The sequence below is a fragment of the Crocodylus porosus genome, unplaced genomic scaffold, assembly GCF_001723895.1.
Source record: "Crocodylus porosus isolate Cpor-Errol unplaced genomic scaffold, CroPor_comp1, whole genome shotgun sequence".
Lineage (NCBI taxonomy): Eukaryota > Metazoa > Chordata > Crocodylia > Crocodylidae > Crocodylus > Crocodylus porosus.
Genome location: NW_017728918.1, coordinates 39517128 through 39538835, shown reverse-complemented (window position 1 = coordinate 39538835; position 21708 = coordinate 39517128). Strand labels below are relative to the sequence as shown.

The window sequence follows — 21708 nt, the reverse complement described above, 5'->3', positions numbered from 1 at the left end:
GCAATGTGGCACAGGCAGGTACGGGTGCCAGGCAGCTGGGGCTGAGCTGCATTGTGCCACGCTCCCCAGCAGTGGGTGTGGGGATTGTGCCAGGAGGCTCCAAGTGCCCCAGTGGCTGTTGTGGGGGAGGGCATGTGGACCATGCAGGGAGGCTGTGGCCCTGCAGGGGTGGGGAGGCAGTCCATGTGCTGTGTGTGGGGGGCTGTGTCCTGTGGGGGAGCAGGCGACCCACCCCTCCTGAGCAGCCTTCCTCACATAGTCTCCCCTCATCCATATCCCCCACAATCCCCACACACCTACTGCATTCCCCGTGCCTCCCCATATCCCTCTACACCCACCCACATACATCAACCACACCCCCTCACACCCCCTTCTGCAAACCCCACATCCCCCCAGTCATGCACCCATCATGCCCAGCTGCCAGACAGGATGAGACCTGCTGGTGGGAGCTGTGGCTGCAGGGGCAGTTGTCCCTACATCCTAGTTAGTGAAGGAGTCAGGTGGAGCTCTAACTGTTCTTTGATAAGAAAACTAAAAGCAAAAAGCAAGACATATAGATATTTAGTATTTTTTTTATTATGATGATAGAGATGCTGGTAGGCTTCCAAATTGCCTTAACATTGTAAATATATCAATAAAATATTGCCCAGCTAATCTCTCTCTCTCTCTCATGGTCTTCTGTTTTAATTGTGGAAGAACATGGATTTGGGGGTATTTAAAAGAGTGAATTTGGAATTTGTTTATCAGAGATTTTGCAGTTTTCAAATAGGGAACACCAGGATTCCTGCAAGTGAGGCAAGTGCTAGGACCCAAGCAGAAGAGCCTGTTCAGGGCTGGTACCCAGAACCCAGCTGGAGGTGGCTTACCTTGTGGCCCTAAGGGCCAAGAGGATGTGCTTTGATAGTTCAAAGCAGCCACCACACGGAAAACATCATCTTCTGGGCAATAGCTGCCCGGATAGCAGGGTGGCAGCACACATGGCAGTAGTGTCACATAAAGGCCAACCATACAGCCACAGTCCATTGGCACCTGGCCCAGAAGTGCAGATGCTTCTGTTGTGGCCATGCAGTCCCCATCTCAGCTTTGCAGGTGGTAGTAGGTCATAGCCAGGCATCAGCCCCCACTGCCAGACTGTGGGTGCAGGGAACTCTCAGTTAGGGTTGCTTCAGCAGTCCAGCTGGCACAAGGGGCTAGTGTCTCCAGATGCCAATTGGCTGGGCCCAAGAAACTCCTGAGCTACTTGCCAGGGTACGTTTTTATACTGCTAGAGCCAGTACACGTGCTGGCCCCAGGCTCTAAGTCGCCCTGGCTGCAGATCCAGGAGGAGCTGGGCAGGGTTATTTTGCCCCAAGTAGCACAACTTGCCCCACACCAAGGTGCATGTTCTGGCTTGTACACTGAGGCAAAAATCCCTGGCTCCAATTCATGCCACTCCTGTTTGAGCTGCTGCAAGCACACATGCCTGCATGTGTGGACATGCACATAATGATTATTTGTGGGCTAAACAAACCAATAAAATAGCTGTCTCCTTCAGGAGAAATCAAATTAGACACAGTATAAAGGCCAACGCATGGACTTAAATATGAAAAGAGGCCTGAGATGAGGGATAATTGTTAGGAAAATTGGCAATATTCAATGTCTACATTAACTTACCTCTATATAAAATGTGTATATAATCATGAATAATATGTCAGACATCAGCAAATAAAGTATTAGTAGATTCATAACTTTCATCCAGTTGCAGAAACTCTTGGTAATCCTCAGTGCTAAAACAACTTAAGAGAAAAGCTGAAAAGTTGACAGGCTGTCTAAATGCTAGCTTTACTAGATGACATATCCTAGCTTAAAGCTCTGGTGTTTTGTTTAATTAGGATACAACATATTTGTGGATGTTATTGTTACTTTCCAAATGCAGATTATATCTTCATAGGATATAAGAACAAAAAGCATAAAGAATATATTGATGCTTCTTGAGTGTTTACGGTTGTTTAAAACCTAGAATTTTGTACTTGGTAACGTATATTAACTTTGAAATAAATTTTAATAGACATCCATTCTTGGTAATTGGTCTATCTTTGACATTGTCAAAAGTAGATGAGTAAACATTGTGGATTGAAATATTATATTTAGCAGAATACTTGGAGGGAATGAAGAAATTATTCAAAGCCTTCTTGAAAGAGGAAGACAAGTAATGATGTACTGTAGCTGTCTGTGTTTATATTTATACTTTTGTCAGCAAATTCATGAATTTAACTGTTCTTTAGTAGACATACTTTAAAGTCATCCACACATTCAGAGATGTTTCTTGTCTATCAAGTAGGAAACTACTTTGCTAGGGTCATGACCATGCAGCTGCTTTCCCTCCCCAGTGGCTAAGTATGCATTCAGTAAACTGCACTAATACGGCCTGTCAGGTAAATTTTCAATGCAGTGCTTGGGGAGTTATGTGCTCAGCCCTGGATAGCTATGACAGGCGTTGTAACTTGGACTGTTGGATTGCTGCTGCTATATCCCTTTTAAATAAGCTTGTCAGTTCTGCCAGAAAAAAATACAAACTTTTAGGTATGTGCATTTGATGCAAGGATGACAGAAATTGACCAGATAATAATAAAACTAAATTCATACGTACAAAGGCATTTGATCAATTTGTCATCTACCTTCATGAATGCAGACATGTCATTTCTTGGGTCATTTTTTCATCATCAGAATATGCGCATGACATACATTTCTTTCATTGTTTATCATACTTAGTCACAGACCACATGCACCTTTCCACAGAATATCAGCCCTCCACAACTGGGATGCATGCCTTAGTAGGAAAGGCTCATTTTCTTCACAGGAACACAACCATGAAGATGCTGTGTTGCACAATGGCTTCTATCTATTTCAGCAAGCAAGTATGAAGGGTAGAGTCCACTGTTAACCCTTTCACAACTGATATCAGCATGCTGGTTGAGAGAAAAGTTGGGTGCCATTTTGCAACAGACTCTCCATGAAGACAAAAAAAAGCCTGGGCCATAACTCTGGGGGGCAAAAACAAACACAAAACAAACAAAAAACATTTAAGTCTGTCTTCCAAAAACAAGGTACATATCTTAATTAGAGTTGTGTGTTATGATACAAAATACAGTGTATTACCAGTATCTTTCTTTCTACACAGATCCCATCACAGTGAGAGTGGAACAAATTTTTGTTTGTGAGTGATCAATCTGGGCAATAATTTGCTTCAGGGCAAGGAAAACAGTGGGCTTAATTTGAATACTTTTGTGGAGAGGAAGCTCAAAAATCAGAATCTCTCATTTTGACATTTTCCTTTTCTTTTCTTCAGTTTTTCATCTAACAATATTTCTGTTTTGAAAAATGCCATATTTAATTTTTAACATGGAATGAGAAAAAAAGGTTGAACAAATCCAATACCTAAAAGTCTTGTTTCAGGTTAAAAATATTTTAGTCACATCCAAGCATCATCATCACCACTGATAATTTTGATCGTTGTTGTGGTTGTTATGCTATAAGACCAACATCTCATGAGGTGTTTTAAGGGTTCAGCTCACAAACTAAACATCAGTTATTATACACAAGTGCTATTAGACTTGCTTCAGCTGAAATATGGAATGTCCTTTTTCTTATTTGCCTATGCCAGAAAGCTTGGGTTCATGTTAACTGAAATTAACACCTTGTTAATTAAATGTAAATGTTTGCTGGTATTGGCACAAACAACAAGCTCAAAATAGAAAGGCTTTATGTGACAGAGAGGGTATTATTATTTTTAGAATGTTTTAATTTGGAGCTTTACGTATGTCTTTGTTTTTAAAAGTTCCCCCCCCCTTCATCTTTAAGATGTTTTTCTTGTTGAAAGTGATTGACATGACACTACCTCACATCCTGTAAGAAAGCTAAGAAAATACAGTCAATATGTAACTACTATAAGATGTTGGAAAACTACTCAAACAGTTATAAGTGGTTCACTCTCAAGCTCGAAGGCTGTATCAAGTGGGACTGTACAGTAATCAGTCCAGGCGCAATACTATAGAATATAGTGATATTGATGGTAAAATATAGACTATATTTGCAGATGATTCTAAAATGGGAGGTTTGTAATCGCTTTGGAGAACAAAATTAAGACACAAAATTATCTTGACAAATTGGAGAACAGATCTGTAATGAACAGGATTAATTTAAATCAAAATAAGTATGAAGTACTGTGCTAGGTTGAACTATCAACTTCATTAAAAAAATGGAGAACCAGTGGCTTTGTGGAATGTGGGATTACGGTGGGTCACAAACTACGTGAGTTGACAATGTTATATTGTTGTAAAAGAAGCAAATAGCACATTGGAATATGTGTTATGAAAGAACTCAGGACTGAAAAGGCCTTAGGATAGAGACCTATAGTACTGTGTAGAGATTTGGGCATCATGCTTCAAGAAGCATTTGAACCAAGTGAAGATAGTCCAGAGGAGAGCCAGTAAAGTACTGGCTGAGGCCTAGAAAAAATGATGTATGAAGAAAAATTGAAAGAATTTTTTTGGTATAGTTTAGAAAAGAGAAAATTAAACAAGGACATGATAAGTGTCTTCACATACATCACGATTATGAAAAGAGAAAGATTATACATTATTCTCTATGTCAGCCCGCACTGGGAAAAGTAGTGATGCAAAAAAGAGTGTTTCAATAAAATAATACCTAACTATAAGGATAATTGTCCAGGAATGGATCGTCTAGAGAATTTGTTGCAATTGCATTGCTGGAATAGGTTAAACAAATGTTTGCCAAAAATAAGTAATATTGATCCTGGCTTGGTACAAACAGATGATTTTGATGACCTCTCAAGGCCGTCCTAGTCCTGTTTTTTATGATTCTATTAATTGATTTTGAAGATACACGCATGAAAGAAAACATTCAGATTAGCAGAAAAGCACCAAAACCTAGTCAATTTAAAAACGAAGATTGTAAATTAAGTTTTTTTCCCCAAACATAAATGGTACCACTTTCAATATTTCTCAGGTCTATCAGTATGCTTATTCTTACTATTCATAGTAGTAGTAGTAAATTTTTGTTCCTTAGTTGACCATCAGAAGTACATTACTGTGGATTTTTTCCTGAAGATTTTGCAGAAGAATAATATTGCTAGCCCAACTTCTGAATTTATTGTAAAAATAGAGGGGGGTTACAATCAAACATGTTAAAATATAGATTTAATTTTCCTATGCTGTGAAGTATTTTTACAATGTGCTAGATGCTTTATAGTGCTATAAAAATGAGGTCTATTTCTCAAGAAAGCTCCAATTCTTCTCAATTAATCTTCCAAAATTTCCAGCATCTGCAACAATGGCTCAACCACTGGCTTCCTGAAAAGATATAAGTTATAGCTAGAATAAAGGAAATAACTGGCGGGATCTTAAAACAATAATAGGAAGCAACATCTTAGTTATTCTGAACCTAAACTATTGCATTCTTTCCATATCCAGCTTCACTTCATGTCAAACCTTCTGTCACCATGCAATTTCCCTACTCTATATTGCAGCTATAAACAAAATCCAATATATGTTACTATTAATTCTTTCTCTACTATATTTCCCCAAGTAGAAAATATAACACTTCACCTGCATAGGTGCCAAATGTCAATTTTACTAATAATTTCAATTAACACTTTCTTAAAGTACAAGACCAGTATAAATAAATTACTAGGGTCAGAAGCATTTACTGCAGAAACCACATTGTTTTCTTACATGCAAATAAATATCCTGATTTTAATTTTAGATGTATGGTCTCATATTTTATGGATCTTTTAAAAAGCAGGAAGCATACTTGATTAATTAGCATGCTCAATTAATTAGCACTCTCCAGCAGCTTCAGAGTCATCTGTACTCAGGGTCCCCGCACTTTAAAATGGTGGTAGAGGCCCTTTAACTAAAGCTCATCAAACACTATTTTGAAGTGTGGGATTCTGAATACATGAGATGCTGTGGGTGCTTTAATTAGAGCCACTCAAGAGTCACTCTAATTAAAGTACCCCTGCCCCCCAGAGCATGTATAAAGGTGCCCAAAGTGATAAAATTGGTTGCTTCCTTTTTATTCCATATTAATATGGCTTGTAGAATCACCCCAAATACCTGTCAGAATTGGGGTCTCATTTGGAGTGTGTCACAACCGTGATAGTCCAAGAATTATGAAAGGGGAAATGGTTTCTTGGTGAGATTTATTTTATTTGACTAAATAGCTGGGATAAAGTTAGACAAGCTTTTGAAAGGAAGCCATTCTTTTTCAGGTTTCAGTCATGCCTGAAGAAGAATCTTGCATCCAAAGGCTTGTTCAGCTCTATCCCTATCTATCAGTGGATCCAGTAAGAGAGATCACACTAAGAAATCCTGGTCTGATTTTACTAATTGCTGTTCAAAAAATGCAGAAAGACAGAGACACCCTCCCCACCTCAAAATACAATATCTAAATTTTAGAGAATGAGTGAGTAAACTAATAAAATTAAGAGCATAAAATGGGGTAGCCATGTAAGCAATGAGTCTCAAATAATCTGGAAGTATTCTTTAATACATGTTACTTGCTGTCTATGACTGTTTCATGTTCCCATTATTTGTGTCATTATGTCTTATAGGCATAGGTGAATTTTGAGATCTGAAAGGTGAGAGAGTTGGAGTTATTTATGAATCAGCTAAGTAAAAGGTATTTCATATGGTAGGACAAGAATGGAAGAAACTGCAAGTAGATGTCTTTAAAAGAGAAAAGGAAAATAAATATTCAAGGCTAGCATTTCTGGAGAAGTGAAGGCTGATATAATGTGACATTAGTTGGCATGTATGATGAAGAGTTATATGGGGCCTTTAAAGTAATGAGAAGAAGCTTAAACTTTCTGAACAAAGAAAAGGATGGATTTATTCATAGGCACATCTTTGTCAGGAGTGATGGTGGTTATGATTTTACCATTGTGATCATTGAATTATATTTTTGTTGGGCTTTGCATTTTTCTTTGAAATATGTTGTACAGAAGAGTGTCAGACAATAGAAAGTTGCAGGTATGGTTCTGTCACTCTACACTGTGAACCTATGTCTCCATCTGTGTTCTTCTTACTGTGGGGGGAATTTATAGACATAGAGCACATCAAAATGCAATCAAAGTGTAGGACCAGTTTTATTACTCGCTCTGAGAACATAATAGAGAGACATCTAAACATATCCAGGGGATGATCCTAATCCTCTGGGAATGTAAAGCCTAATGGGATTTATATACTCACAGCGGACATATCTGTACGAGATGCTTAATGCCCATTGAACTAATTTGACTGCACGTTAGCATGGCTGGCAAAAACCATGCTAATGCATTAATGTGCAGTAGGTTAGTCCAATGGGCATTACGCATCACAAAAAAAAGAGTTAATTTGTGCTAATGTGCAGTAGCACCAATGGTGGCACATTAAGTTAGTACCTGTTGTTACAGGTACTAAACTTAATGCACCATAATAATTGGTGCATTAATGTGCATGTAAATGTACCCAGGGAGTAGGGAATTGCTCCTACAGTTTAGTCAGACAACTTAGAGCTGGTCACAAAATGAACTTTGGTCTTCTACTAAATGAAATAGAATTCTTATCATACTCTGTCTAAGGGGGACAGTTTTATTTATTTTTTTAATGGTACTGTTGCATTGAATTTGATAACAATCTTTGGTGTGTGCCTGGGTAATATGAAACTGGAGCCCAATTCTGCTACTTGTACTTATCATCTTAAACCCTTTACTCTGTAAGCATTTATAGAGTAAAAGATTGTAAGGGAAGAAGGGCCATTATCCTCTGATCACAAAACTCACATCTAAATCCTGCATCAACCTTATAACTTATGCTTCAGCTGCTTCATCTACCTTATAACTGCATCAACCTTATAACTTATGTTTCAGGTTATATATATACACACACACATATGTACATATATACAGACATATATGTGTGTGTGTGTATGTGTGTGTGTATATGTATATGTGTGTGTGTATGTACGTGTATGTATACATATATGTATGTGTATATATGCGTGTGTGTGTGTATATGTGTGTCTGTGTGTGTGTGTATTTAAGGTATCCAGAGTATAGCTGTACTGGTCTGGAGGCAAAAGTAATCACACAGTTGAGGTAAATAGACTATTCCAACTTTTCTCTGAGCCAAACCTGCATAAAATGAACTGTGCCAAACAAGAGATTTTACCACACCTTTAACTGTCCTATGAAATATTAATTTTTATTCCTACCTGGGAAAACTTTACAGCCTTTTCCCCTATGCCTGAAGAAGGGTGCTTGTACCCAAAAGCTTGCAGTTATTTTATTTATGTTTTTTTTTTCACAAAAATCTAGTTGGTCTAATAAAAGATATGACTTCTACCATGAGTTCTGATTCCATATGTAAATTGAAAGTCTTCAGGACAGGTAATTAATTTTGTCCCTCAGTAAGTTATTTTAAGAATTAATATCTGTTGGTATAAGAAAGTTCACTTTATTTCCATTGTAAATTAGTCTAGTTTCATCTAGATAAGTTATATAGAGAATTTTTGTTGCCTGTTTTCCACTACTCATAGAGGAGTACTCTTCACTATATGTGAGCATTAAAGAATCTTCCCAGGTATCATCCTTTTATTGGTTATTCTTTAAGAGTACTAGAAAAAATATTACTCCATATAGAGTCTGCTGTATCCACCTCCTTTCTCTTCCTAAATATAAAGAGATACCAACCAGTTCTTTTAACCAAGATGATGGAAAAAAAACCAAACTACTGAACCTATCAATTCTGATTGAGATCACTTGGATAATGTATAATAAAGTAGTAGGTTAGCAGCCTTTTTCTCAAGCTCTCTTCAAAAGTTCCCCAAAACTTCTTAACTGAAAGTATGTACATCTACTTCAGGACTGTAACACTCCTGCAGTAGAGCCAGCCAAATGCAATTTTAATTTGACCCATGGCATATTCATTGTTTGTTGGATGCACTGATACAGTTTCCATTGTTTTTAGATATGTTGCTGGTTCTAGCAGTGTGGTATCTCATTTTAATTATGTAGCATGTCAGTGGACTCATTAGTGCCTCACTGTATAATTTTAGAATTATGTTCTGTCTGTCAAGGGTGTATTGTCAGTACTTCTGCCCTTTGGTTTCCATTCTTCTCTATCTTACTTTTTCTATTTCTGCTGTCTTGTGTCTGCATCTCTACCCTTGCTTCTCTTAATTCCCAGGATTGATTCTTAGTTGCTACCTTCTGTAGACTTTTATCTCTTTCCATCTGACAAAAATGGTCAGGAAAGAAGTAATTAATGTTGACATTACACTAGTCACATCTTTGCAACCATTAATGTGCTTTTTCTAACGCACATTAAAATTTAGTACCTCCAGTGTGAGGTACTTAATTAATGTGCATTAGGCTGTGCACAGTAAAGCATTTGCACACTTTTTTAGAGATGCTTAATGCATAGTAGACTATTTTACTGTGCATTAGTGTAGTGTCACAGTTTGTTATGTGACAGTTTAATGCACAGTACAATAGTCTAGTATGCATTAAAGCACATGTGTAGACACACTCTCTATTACAGTTAAGTTTTAGCATTGATGTGCCATGTGTTTAGTGGAACTGAAGGAGGTCAGACCTCTGAGCTGTTGATTTATGCCTTCCACATATTGAAAAATAAAATATATTATCTATTACATCTGGAATGTTAGACATCTTCTGAAGTAAATTTTGGGTTCTGTACAAGCTAGATTTTTTACAAGGATGGCCACAGCTATCAAATAGGATTGAGCTGCTGTTTTTAGAAACTTGGATTTATATTGTGGAGCTAATTGTACTATATGTAAGGGATGAAGCAACTATATATACTTTTCAGAATGTGGTGCTGTTCTCTTTGTCACTTTATCTATGTAGAGACAGGCTATGATGATTGTATTCAGGAAAGTTTCAGGGCAAAGAGCTGGTAGAGTTAGGAGAGTTCTGTGCTACATTGTAAAACTGTAGTATTGGAGAACTAGAACAAAAGAATACTGATAAAGAAGTAGGGATTTATCACAGATGTACCAAAACTTATTGTCAGTAGAGATGGAGATGCAATAAATGCAGAATCCAACCTGCTGTAAAGAAACTACAGATACTGACAAGCCTCTGCAAACTAAATGTTTGAAAATTTCATTTACAAAATTTCATTTAAAAATCTAAATATTTGCAACAATTTACTTAAATTGATACATGGGATTTCTAAAATCAAGATAATCATGCACATAAGCAGTTATATACACCGGTTACTCTCAGCTACAGAAAATTATAGATTTATACCTTGGAGTCAAAAATAGGTCAAAAGTCTGGCCAAGCCACGTGGCCTATCAGACTGGCATGGTTATGGCATATCAGATTTAGAAATAAACATCCCACAAGGGAGACTGTTAACATCATGCCCAGCTGCTTTTTAGATCCTAGGTTGAATGGCCATGTTCCATTTACTGGAAGAGTGTCATCCTCATATTGAGGGACTGCTGCAGCCATTAACATTTACATCTCAGCCAAGTGGTTTTGGCTTTCAGCTAAATCTGGAGCAAGGCTTGAACTCCCAGGATTGGACCATAGGAAGACTTTTTAACTGTTCTTAATACTAAATATGGTTTCTAAAACACTTGGGTAATAAATGGCATTATTTAAAAGTGGCCCCTCTCCCTTCCACTGCTGGCATCTGCTACAGCCACCCAGAGTTGGCACCAGGCTGCCTTGTGTCTGCTCTGCTGGCACCACTGCCCCATGGGGAGCCCAGAGATGGTGGTGACATGGCAGAGACACAGGGCAGCCTGACACCAGCTCCAGGCAGCTGCACCTGGAAGCACTGGCAGCAGGACAGGGAGGGGCTTTTTCCCCAGTGCTGAGCAGCAGTTTCTCCCCTACCACTGCAGCTCATCCTGTACAAAGCCCCTGCACAGGCCAGATCTGCCCAGCCCACAGCATTTGGTCATGCCCCCAGCTGGCCAGTCGCTGGAGCAGTGAGGGGGGAGTGACCAAAATGGGGCAAGAGCCCCTTTTTTGTGGGTGGGAGTTGCACGCTGTGGGGCGAGGAAAGTGCTGGGGATGAGGAAAGTGCTGCAGGGTGGCAGTGCTGGGCGGGGAGGGAGTTGGTCTGGTGCTGCTGTACTCAGTCCACCACAGCTCCGGGCCCCAGTGCTGCTGCACACAGCCCACTGCAGCTCTGCCCACCCCACAGTGGGACCCCCCACCAGGAAGAAGCTTGCAATCCCAGACACTATTTTGGGGTGCTGCCCCACCAGGGGCCCTGTCCCCTCCCGCTGCAGTAGTCTGATAGGGGCACAGTCAGCCCATAAAGCCCCTTCAGGCAGGGATGGGGTTATTCCTCCTCTGTCCATTGTTTGGTGAAGGGGACAGCAGGGGCCTATTCCACCTCAGGGAATAAGCTTGGCAGTGACAGGAGGAGCAGACCTGGATGCCAGTAGGGGTGGAAGGGAAACTGACCCCCTTCCCTGCCTCCCTCTGCCTTAGGGGCCATGATGCCAGCTGGAGCAGCAGGAGGGGGAAGCAACTGGCAGACCCAATTTGGGTAACTGCGGGATGGATAGGGAGGGGGGAATTAAATCCTTCCTTGGCCAGACCCCCACCCCTGTCTATCTCTGCTCCATCTGGGGAGCAGAGGGGCAGGCCATCCTGGCTGGGCTGGAGCAGAGAACCCAGCCCAGAAACCATGGCAGGATGCTGGGGGAGTCTTGTTTAATTTAAACCAGAAAGAAGTTTGAGACAGAAAATGCATAAACTGATCTGAGCCAAATCAGTTAAGTCTGAAATTACATTCAACCCAGTTTATCTTAAACTGGTTTGGGCCATTTTGAACCTGGTTTATACACACTGAATGTCTGTTCTCTTAGTTTTAAACCAGTTTCTGATAAGGTTGTGTGAGGCTTCGGTTGCTGATTCGATTCAGTGGAGATTTGGCTTGATTCAGTGACCAAATTGCCAAATCCGAATTGAATCAAGAGACCTTTTAATCTCTCCAAATCAAATTGGAATGCTCCGAATTGATTTGAAGAGATTTGGAAAGATTCAACAATTCAGACATAGACATAGCTTTAAATGGTTTTTCTACATACCTCAAGGTACCAGGCAGCTCATGAATACTGAGATTCTGGGACAGATGGAGAGTCCCACAGGAGTGCGGGGGGTGGGGGGAAGCGCAAATGCACTGGGCACTGGACCCAGAAGTGGACCAGAAGCACTTACAGTTCACTTCCAGGTCCCCCGGGGAGTAGGTTGCCCCCACACACACACACACACACATTCCTGGCTTGGTGACTCATGCCTCCAGGGTCTGGGGGGACACCTGGGGTCTCCCCGTGGCCGATAGCTGAGCCAGAGATGTGTGGGGGTGGGGTGGGAGGGGGCAGCACACTTGGCACTGGACCTGGAAATGGACCAGAAGTACTTCTAGTCCACTTCCAGGTTTGCTGCCAAGCATGCGGGGGGTTCCCCCATGCTCCTGTGGGACACCCCATCCTCCCCAGCATTGCAGCATTCATGAGCCACACCTGGTACATTGAGGCATGTAGAAAAAATATTTAAAGCTATGTCTATGGCCAAATTGCTGATTGTCTGAATCAGCATCAAATCTTCAGATTTGGCCAAGTTGAATTGGGACAGTGATCCAAATCAACAAATCAAATCGCTGTCCCTGATTAGGGCCAAATCCAAAATGAATATGACCCATTTTGCACACCCCTAGTTTCTGATCATTTAATCTGGTTTATATGTAATGTCTGTCCCTAGCCTCAAATTCTGTGCCAGGCAACATTAAAAAAAAGATCAGGTAATTTGCCAAAACATGGCTATAGAAAACAAGACAGATGTCATCTGCAGTGAGAAGAAAAAGTATAAAAAAAATGGTGAATCAGTTTTGACACATTATTCACAAAAGATGGAGAATAGGCAGAAACCCTCTACAGAATAGGGACTCTTCCGTTCTAGGTGCTCTGGTTGTGGTGGTGGTGATGATGCCAGTGTGAAAGAAGAGTTGTTAAACCTGTAGATTTGATACTGACATGGATGTTCTCACTATATAGTTTATACTGTTCCTTCAAATATTGACCCTAACATGAGATGGTGTAATCTGGCTCCTCAGGAGATACCATTATAATGAGAAACCCAGGCTTGCACATAGAGGAAGTTTGGTTTGATTTGCTGTATGTATATCATTTCTGTGCTATGAGATATACTGAGTGTAACATGTTATCTAATTTATGACGTTTGTCCTATAGTACAGAAGCTGTCATATTGTGTAAAGAAATGTGTGTTGATTCAAGAAACATCAAGATGAAAAAAATAAATTGTTAGCTTTTTGATAGATTAGCTGAACAGAAAATGAAGGGCTTGAGTTTATTCCCTAGCAGGCCATATTTTTCACCAAAGGTAACAGGCAGGAAGATAATGTAAAGATGATGCATCTTAGTTAGCAAATTCCTGGGGAAAAAAAACAAAAACCCTAACTTCCATGCTAACAAATTAGCAAATAATATATTCTGCCTGGATATTCCTGTAAATAGACTGTGCTGTGTGATTATGACAACGCAGTACATATGTCTTAAATCCTTTCATTTCATGGTTTGTTTACAGCATCAATAGCATCAACGTGTAATGATCCCGGGACTCCACAGAATGGTACCAGATATGGAGACAGCAGAGAACCTGGGGACACCACTACCTTCCAATGTGACCCTGGATATCAGCTCCAAGGGCAGGCTAGAATTACTTGTGTGCAGCTGAATAACCGATTCTTTTGGCAACCTGATCCTCCTACATGCATAGGTATTGAGAAGAACTGTTACAGTTCTCGGGGTTTGTCAATTACCGATCATATTACCATTCAAATGTTTTCAGATTGTGATCCTACAGATGTATTGATTTCTGTAATTCTTGGTCTCTTAATCCCACAACCCAAGTGCCACATCTTTTAAGAGATTGCCTTCGTTGTTAGGCTAGTGTCATGTCCTTTTTAAGTCGTTCTTAGCCTAGTGAAAGTTGAATTATTGGCTCCAGAGTGGCACAGCTTGAACTGGAAGAATGGATGGGTCCCATCCCAGTCCTGCCCTTAGTCTGCTGATTAAGACCCTCTCTTCAGAGATGTGGGATAAGTTTTTTGAAGCCCCTCAGGATGAAGAGGGCCTAAAACTTAGGTCTCCCATTTCCTGGATAACTGCTGTACTCACTAACTTGGTCCTTAAAAGGTGAGCACCACCTCTCCTTTAACCACATTTTTGAGTGGAAGTAGCCTGTATGCAGTGCTTTTTGCTAAACTCAGCATCACTAGGTGTGGGTTAAGTATGCCTACTGGCTTGGGTCCCTCAGGAGATCTAGGTTTGGGGAGATCCAGTTAATAAATATCAGATGGCATTAAGAATAATATAGTGCTGAAATGCTCAGCTCCTAATGTGAAATCACCCTTGGTGATATCAAACATTAGGCATCTAACTAATTTTACTGCCAAAAACAGGTGCCTACAGATTCCCGGGTACCTAAGTGATTATGCAGATTTTTCATGGATTGTTCATTTGGTTTTAGGTGCCTAATGTCTGCCTCAGTTGCACTTTAGGAAAGCATCCCCACAAGCACACACAGGGTTTACAGCACCTCATAGCCAACTGAGGTGCAGTAAACCACACATGGCACATGTGCACCTGTGCACCACACTGCTAATTAGCAGCACTGGGTCGGGGGGTTACATCAGGAAATCCTGGTGTCAAAAAAACCCACCACTAATAAAAGCAGCATGGCACACATAGCAGCAGCATGCACCACCAGAAACGAGCCTGGCTGGCTAGAGCTATGCTCTGACTGCTGGTTAGGCTCTGAGTGGACAGCTCAGCACCTCTGCTGCCCTGAGAGGCCCTCAGGATCCCAAGTAAGGGAGGCTGGAGCCAGCAGCCTCCCCTACCTCACACTACTGCTATTTGTCCCACAGGAAGTGCATGCCTCTGGACATGTGTGCTTATGTAGATGTGCCCTAGGTGTCTAAGTGCTTTTCTGAATCTTGACTTTAGTCCTGTAGTCTTAGGTTCTAGCCTTGCCCCTTACTACCATTTAGGTAAAAAATATTCCCCATTTTATCCAATGAATATTAAATGCAGAATGAGCTAGCTTCAAGGGGAGGGATGTAAAGCATTCTGTGCATGTGGTGGTAGAACACTTCTTTATAAAGCCAGAGGTATAGATTCAAACCTCTCTGGGTAAGCAGACCTAGAATTTGGGTTTTCTGCTCCATGACAAACTCCCCTAACCATTGAATAATTAGGCTAAAATCTGCATGGCCCCTCCTTCTTTTCTACCTCTACTCTTTCCTATGCTGCCTGAAGCTCATGCTACACTGATTCCAACCCAAGCACCACATGCAGCATGCAGGGCTGGGGCTGGTCCAGCTACCTAGATGGTGGATCTGGCCAGCAGGCCATTTGTTTGACACCCCTCCCTTAGACCATACTAAATCTGTGGAATGGTAAGTGCTGTATAAGTTAGAACTTGCTGTGAGCAGTTGCATTTTAAGTGTTAATGCCGTTTCTTTCCTGCGCAACTCTGACTTGCTACTAGAGAGCTGGCAAGCCAGGGCATGGCATCTAGACTCTAGCCCTGCTTTGGGTGGGTAGGGCTGGAAGCAGTGCATCCTGGGATTCTGGAGGATTGCATATTGCTCATTTTATCTTCATGGAACAGACTGAAGTTACCCTAACACAAACCAGATAGCATGTCCCAGAGTTAACCATCACCTGAACTGAAGTAGTTTTGAGGGCATGTAGTTTTGAGGTTCTCGCGGTATCATAGAGGATTGTGGGGGAAGGGAGTGAATGGTGTACCAAGATCAGCTCTAGGGAGTCCATACCAGCTGGGTTGCTGCATAGGTATATGGTGAACCCACCCATCAGGTCAAGAAATATAAGCCCATGCTGCTACAAGAAGTGTAATAGCTGCCACCCAAGCACAGAGAGCAGGGAAAGGTAAGTTCCCTCTACCTCTGCCCCAGGTACTGAACTATTTTGTTGTGCCTCTGGTAAATAGGACATGTTTTCAGGGCAATGGAGCTGAAATTAAATAAGAAAGGGAATCCATGGCTCATACCAGTTGGAATTTCAGACTTTTGGACAACTGTGAAATAAATGTATAAAATGGGATCACTTCTTTCAAGTGTATGGGCTTTGTTTGTGGGACTGCAAAAGGGGAAAAAAAAGATTAGCTAGAAATATAAAAGCTGGTATATAAAAAAAATAAAAAATAAAATCAAATTATAAAAGTCAGTTTGTTTTTATTTTAACTGTTCTTCCCTCATTTTTCAGTCAAACATGTGACCACATACTTTTTCTTTCTGTGTTGTGACAGCTGCATGTGGAGGGAACCTGACAGGCCCAGCGGGTGTTATTTTATCACCTAACTACCCACAAGCATATCCTCCTGGAAAGGAATGTGACTGGAGAATAAAAGTAAACCCTGACTTTGTCATTGCCTTGATATTCAAAAGGTACCAGTTCTAGAGAAACGCCTCTGTGTAACAGGTTTTTAAATGTCACATCTAAAAATTACATCATTTATCATTTCATAGAGTTCCTAATTACATTTCCTAGCTAAGCCCTAGAGCATGTATCTAATACCTACTATATCATTGCTTCAGAATAACATAAAAGAAAATAACTTATTTAACTGTATAGCACTTTCTGATGCCAAATACGTAATTTGAACAGAAAAGCCATATGTGACTTATGAGGTTTAATGCCCTGAACATACATTTTACTTCTATTATGTGTCTAACCACTGAAAAATGGAGAGTGATGGCTCTCTGTATTCATGGGGAATAAAACTACCTTGAGAGATTTAAGGAAATGCATGTCATTGTCTTATTAACGTAATAAATGCATTTTGCGATACCTAATACAGCTACATACAATTTCTTGTCTGGTGAAGTTTCAAGGCTAGAATTAAAGTGAATTATCATTAGGGAATTGATGATTTTCTAGAACCAAAAAGGTAAGTTTGAATAAAGTGATAAAATAAAATCAAACCTTTAACAAGCATCTTTAAAATTATTTAATGTCCACTTGGAAGAAAAAAGGATAATAAGCTAAGATAATTATTATGAAGATGATACTGCATAAACATCTAGTACACAATCTTTCAATCTAATGTTTAAACTTAACCTTATATATTTGTCTGGAAGAATCTGTTAAAACTAAGGAATTATTCTGTTATTTATTAGCTTTCCCTATGGGCAGTCTAGTGCATAGGCAAGATACTGATCATCCTTACTTTTATTATTTTCAATGCAAGTTGGACTTCTTTGGCACCTTGTTACATTCATCTGTATGCTGCTTATACAAAAGTGATCACAACTCTTTTTATTTACTTGAAGCCTATTGGAAGATAAGTAATTTAAAAATATCAAATGTTTTACTATCATATTTTGTATGTTTTCTAAGAACCTCCCCCCATTCATATAGACAATTCAAAAGATTAGTAAAATATCTATTGTAGGGAAGACATGGCCACAATATTCTTGTTTCCAATATCATTACTGTCATGGGATGAGGTCCCCAGGGGTGGTGGTGATGTTCCTGGTGGCTTTGCAACTGTGCCATCTCTGCCCCGAGGGCACCCTCTTGTCTCATATGCCACGTCTTGATGGTAAAAAAAAAAAAAATTAGTCGGGAGGCTGCCTACAGGCCTTCTTGTGGTCCCAGTCTGCTGAACCCCATAAGAACTCACTCATCCTTGGGCCCTTTGCTGGATTTCTGTCTAGTAGTGTGCTGAATGGGGCACCTCAAACGTTATGGGCTAATTGCATGGCTCTACATCTCCCATACAACATGCCTCATGGGTGTTACATGGATGTTGTTTCCTCCGTTGGGACGTCAGCCTCCACCCTTTTAATCTGGCTAGACCTTATAGCCTAGGCTCATTGTGTCAGACTGATCTTTAAAGCACTAGCTTCAATTGGTTTCTTCCAGTCACTGGGCCCCTAGCCCCTGTCTGCTGGGCCTCCGGTCCCTGCCTGACTGCATCCTTCTGGCACTGGGCCTTCTGGCCTTATGTGGCTGCACCCCTCTGGCCCTATGTGACTGCGCCCCTCTGGCACCAGGTCCTCCAGCCTCCTGAGTAGCTACATCCCTCTAATGAGGCCTCCATACGTCCTCCTACAGCCTCATCCCAAACCTCCAGTACAACCAGTAACGCACACATAAACCCTTGGGCTGTAACAGAACAATAGCAATGAAGACCACACTCTGCTCCTTTAAGAAAGCAAACTTCCACCCCTAGGACAGGTGTCTCCCAGCCCTGGGTATCTTCTGGGGTCCTGGAGCTGTACTGTTCTTGTAGGCAGCACAGCATGTCTCTAGGTAGCTCTCTTGGGCATGGGCTCCCTCCCCTGGCAGTCTCCAGAGAGAGTGGACTCTGCCAGCCCCAGCCCTGAGCTTATATGTTCCCAGAGCCCTGCCTCCTTCCAGTCAGCTGACTGCCTGAGCTAATTACCTCATTAGCCTGTTGATCAGGCAACTTGTAGCTGTGGAGCTGTGCCTGGCCTGCAGGGCTCCCTACTTAGGCTGCTTCTGCCCTTAAAGGAGCAGGCACATTTTAGTGCCATGTGACAATTACAGATACTTCATGCAGAAGATACTGTTTTTGGTTCAAGAAGACAGCTTGCAGTATTATTATCTTTTTCTAGGAGCAGTATTCTCCCTTTAGACAATGGGTCATGTATGGAAGGATGACTAACAGGGACAAAAGAAATGAAATTAAAGGGCAAATTAAGATAACAAATTGTGCTATAAGCATGTTCTAACAAGGACTTGTAAGAAAAGCAAACCTTGGTAAAGGCTACATTTATGTCTCTTAGTTCCCTTTTTAGCCAAAATAAAATCTAAGCCATGCAAGTGAAAAATATATTAAATATATAAGGAAATAAGTAAAATTAGTGCCCATGGGCACATCTACATGTGTTCTTTAATGTGCATTGGCCTATTTTAATGTTCATTAAAGCATCAGCAAAAAGCCATGCTCTTTAGCTAATAGCGTTAAAATAGGTGAATGCACCTTTTTCTAGTACCTCACAATGGAGGTACTATTTACCTCCATTATTGTGATTTAATGCACACTACCTAAAGCACATTAATTGGACATGTAGGGTGCCTGTACATAAGCCAGGAGGCTTCTCTAAAGTACTGGAATTACAGCATATAAATATTTGATTAGTCAAGTCTGCTGGAGCATGGTAATTACTGCGCTTCAGCCAGCCCCCACACTCATTTAATGAGCATTAGATAAGGTGCCTCCACCACCATTCTGAAGCACAGGGACATGGATACACGAGATGCTCTGGGCCCTTTAATTAGAGTGACTCTAAAAGCCACTCTAATTAAGGCACCCTTCCACCCCTGGAGCACTTGTAAAAATACCCACTTGTTTCATGTTTAACTTATATGACAACAACATTAGGAAATGTAAAATATTGAGCAAAATATGTATCAAAGCTTTTTATTACATAATGTACACTTTAAAATATATATTTATTAAAACATACATTTGCTGTCTTTGTCATTTGCCAAAAAAGCCAGCAATCCCTTTGTAAAGCAAAATTATATTCAGAGCTTTCAAAAGGTCATTGCTATACATATCTAAGAGCTTTATCAACTGGAATATGAAGCTGCTACTTATGTAGATCTATTTTGCATGCCTGTTGCTTACTTTGACAAGGAAGAGAGGTCTTTGTTGTCTTACATCAATGGTCCACTAAATAGGAAGGATTCACATATATATTGTAATGTTCAAAAAACATCATTATGCTCTCCTTTCATAGTAGTGAACTTCTAAACTGTACCTAGGTGTGGTTGCTAATGGCTTATTGTCGCAGAGCTCTCAGGTGCCCCGTGACTGAGAGCAGAAATGACTTGGGAGAGACCCCTAGTGGCGGGAAGGGGGAAGCTCAGTTGGCAGTCACCCGGACTGCACAGGTGCTGGTCGCTAGGGCAACCAGGGAAACCTAGAGACAGGAAGGGGCAGAGCTTAGCCCTTCTTAAGCCCAGGCAGGAGGCCATGAGGGCAGTTTCCTTCTGACAGCTGAGGGAGGAGGAACTCGGCCAGCACAAGGGGAGAACTCTGGTGGGAACGTCCCCTGATTCCTGCTGGGGTTGGGTGCACTTGCTGTCTCTGGTAGGGATGGATTCTTATATTTTTGACCAGGATGGTCTAGCTTTTATGTTGTAGCCTAGGGGCTTTGTGTTCTTGTGTTGATTGTTTTGACCAGAGGACCAGCTGAGGCTATTAGGGGTTGGAGGAGGCCTCATAGGGACTCCACTGTAGCGTGGGGGTTCCTGGCACTAGAGAAGGCGCAGCATTGTTTGGGGTGTGTTGGCCCCAGCCCCGGAGTTGGGGGGCAGCAGGGAGCCCCAATGGAAGGGGGCAGCGGGGAACCCCAATGGAAGGGGGCAATGAGGAGCCCCAGAGCTGACACTGGCAAGAAGTTCTGGAATGGGCAGTGTGAGAAGAGCTAGAGGGTGCCAGCAAGGGGGCAGGCTGAGGGACAAACCAGAGAGTGTCAGTGTGGCACAGAGAGTAGGACAGACTTGAACAACACCAGATACATCTGTGAGGCTTGGGCTGTGGTGTAAGGGGAGGAAAGGAGCCGCAGATAGTGCCTCAGGCACCGAGACAGAATAGGCAGCCTCCTGCTTGATTAAGATCTTTCAATCAAGAAAATAACAAGGTGTGTCCCTTCATCAGTGTTGCGGGACCACTAATAGACTGCCCCGAAGAGGCACAACTGTCACACTTATTTATAACTTTTCAGTTTAGTATGAGTATAAGTATATACACATGGCAGATGGGAGCAAATTAGCTAATCAAAAATATCTTTAACTCCCACCTGAAATATATTTAAGATTAAACTAGTAATGAACCGGGAAAGTCATACTAATGTGTATGTCAATATATTAATCTCAAAATGGAAGAATCAAAAAAATGTTCCCTTGAAAGAATTCATAATTTTATTTAAATGGTTTAATAAATGTCACTATTTTATAGCAATGTACATCTGAAAACCAATAGTCTTTATTTGTATACTAATATCAGTGATGTAGCACAGGTTTTAAATAAGTTGAAGGTTTGGCTTATTTTGTCTCTCTTGTGTGTCATGTCTTTTCCTGTTGGCACCTGGACGATCTACCTTGCAAGAGGAACTCTCTTGCAAGAAGGAACGTTTGCACCAGAGACTGCCTGGTCTAGGGACCAGATTCAGGGGCTTTGTTCTGTTGGGCTTCTCTTCTGTCCTGTACCAGGTGGTGACAGGAAGTGGGATGGGAGCAGTCATTGATGCTCCCTGCCTCTTCCTCATACCAGACAGTCCCTAGTTTGGGGAATGGGCTGGGGGATTTTCCCTGCTTCTCCCTCAACTGCACACTGGAGATTACTGCCCCACTCTCCTTGGGGACTGGGAAGAGTGGAGTAGAAAGAGGTAGTTAGCTATGTTAGTTTGAAGTCAATCAGAAGGCAGGGTAGATTTACATGTTTATAGACTAATTAAGTAAGATAAATGTATGTAGTACTAGCTTTTGTGTACCAAAGTTCACTTAGATTTCATAGATTTCATAGACATTAGGGCTGGAAGGGACCTCGGGAGATCATCGAGTCCAGCCCCCTGCCCAAAGGGCAGGAAG

The 21708-nt window shown here is 41.2% G+C and overlaps 1 protein-coding gene across 1 annotated transcript in view; it reads left to right on the top strand.

Annotated features, from left to right (window-relative positions):
• The window catches only part of CSMD1 (CUB and Sushi multiple domains 1), a 1867828-nt gene that overhangs the window by 1476791 nt on the left and 369329 nt on the right, over window positions 1–21708 (top strand). The window contains exons 27-28 of the mRNA XM_019538151.1: window positions 13637–13828; window positions 16388–16526. Of these exons, the coding sequence (XP_019393696.1) occupies window positions 13637–13828; window positions 16388–16526 (331 nt within the window). The remainder of the gene's footprint in view (window positions 1–13636; window positions 13829–16387; window positions 16527–21708) is intronic.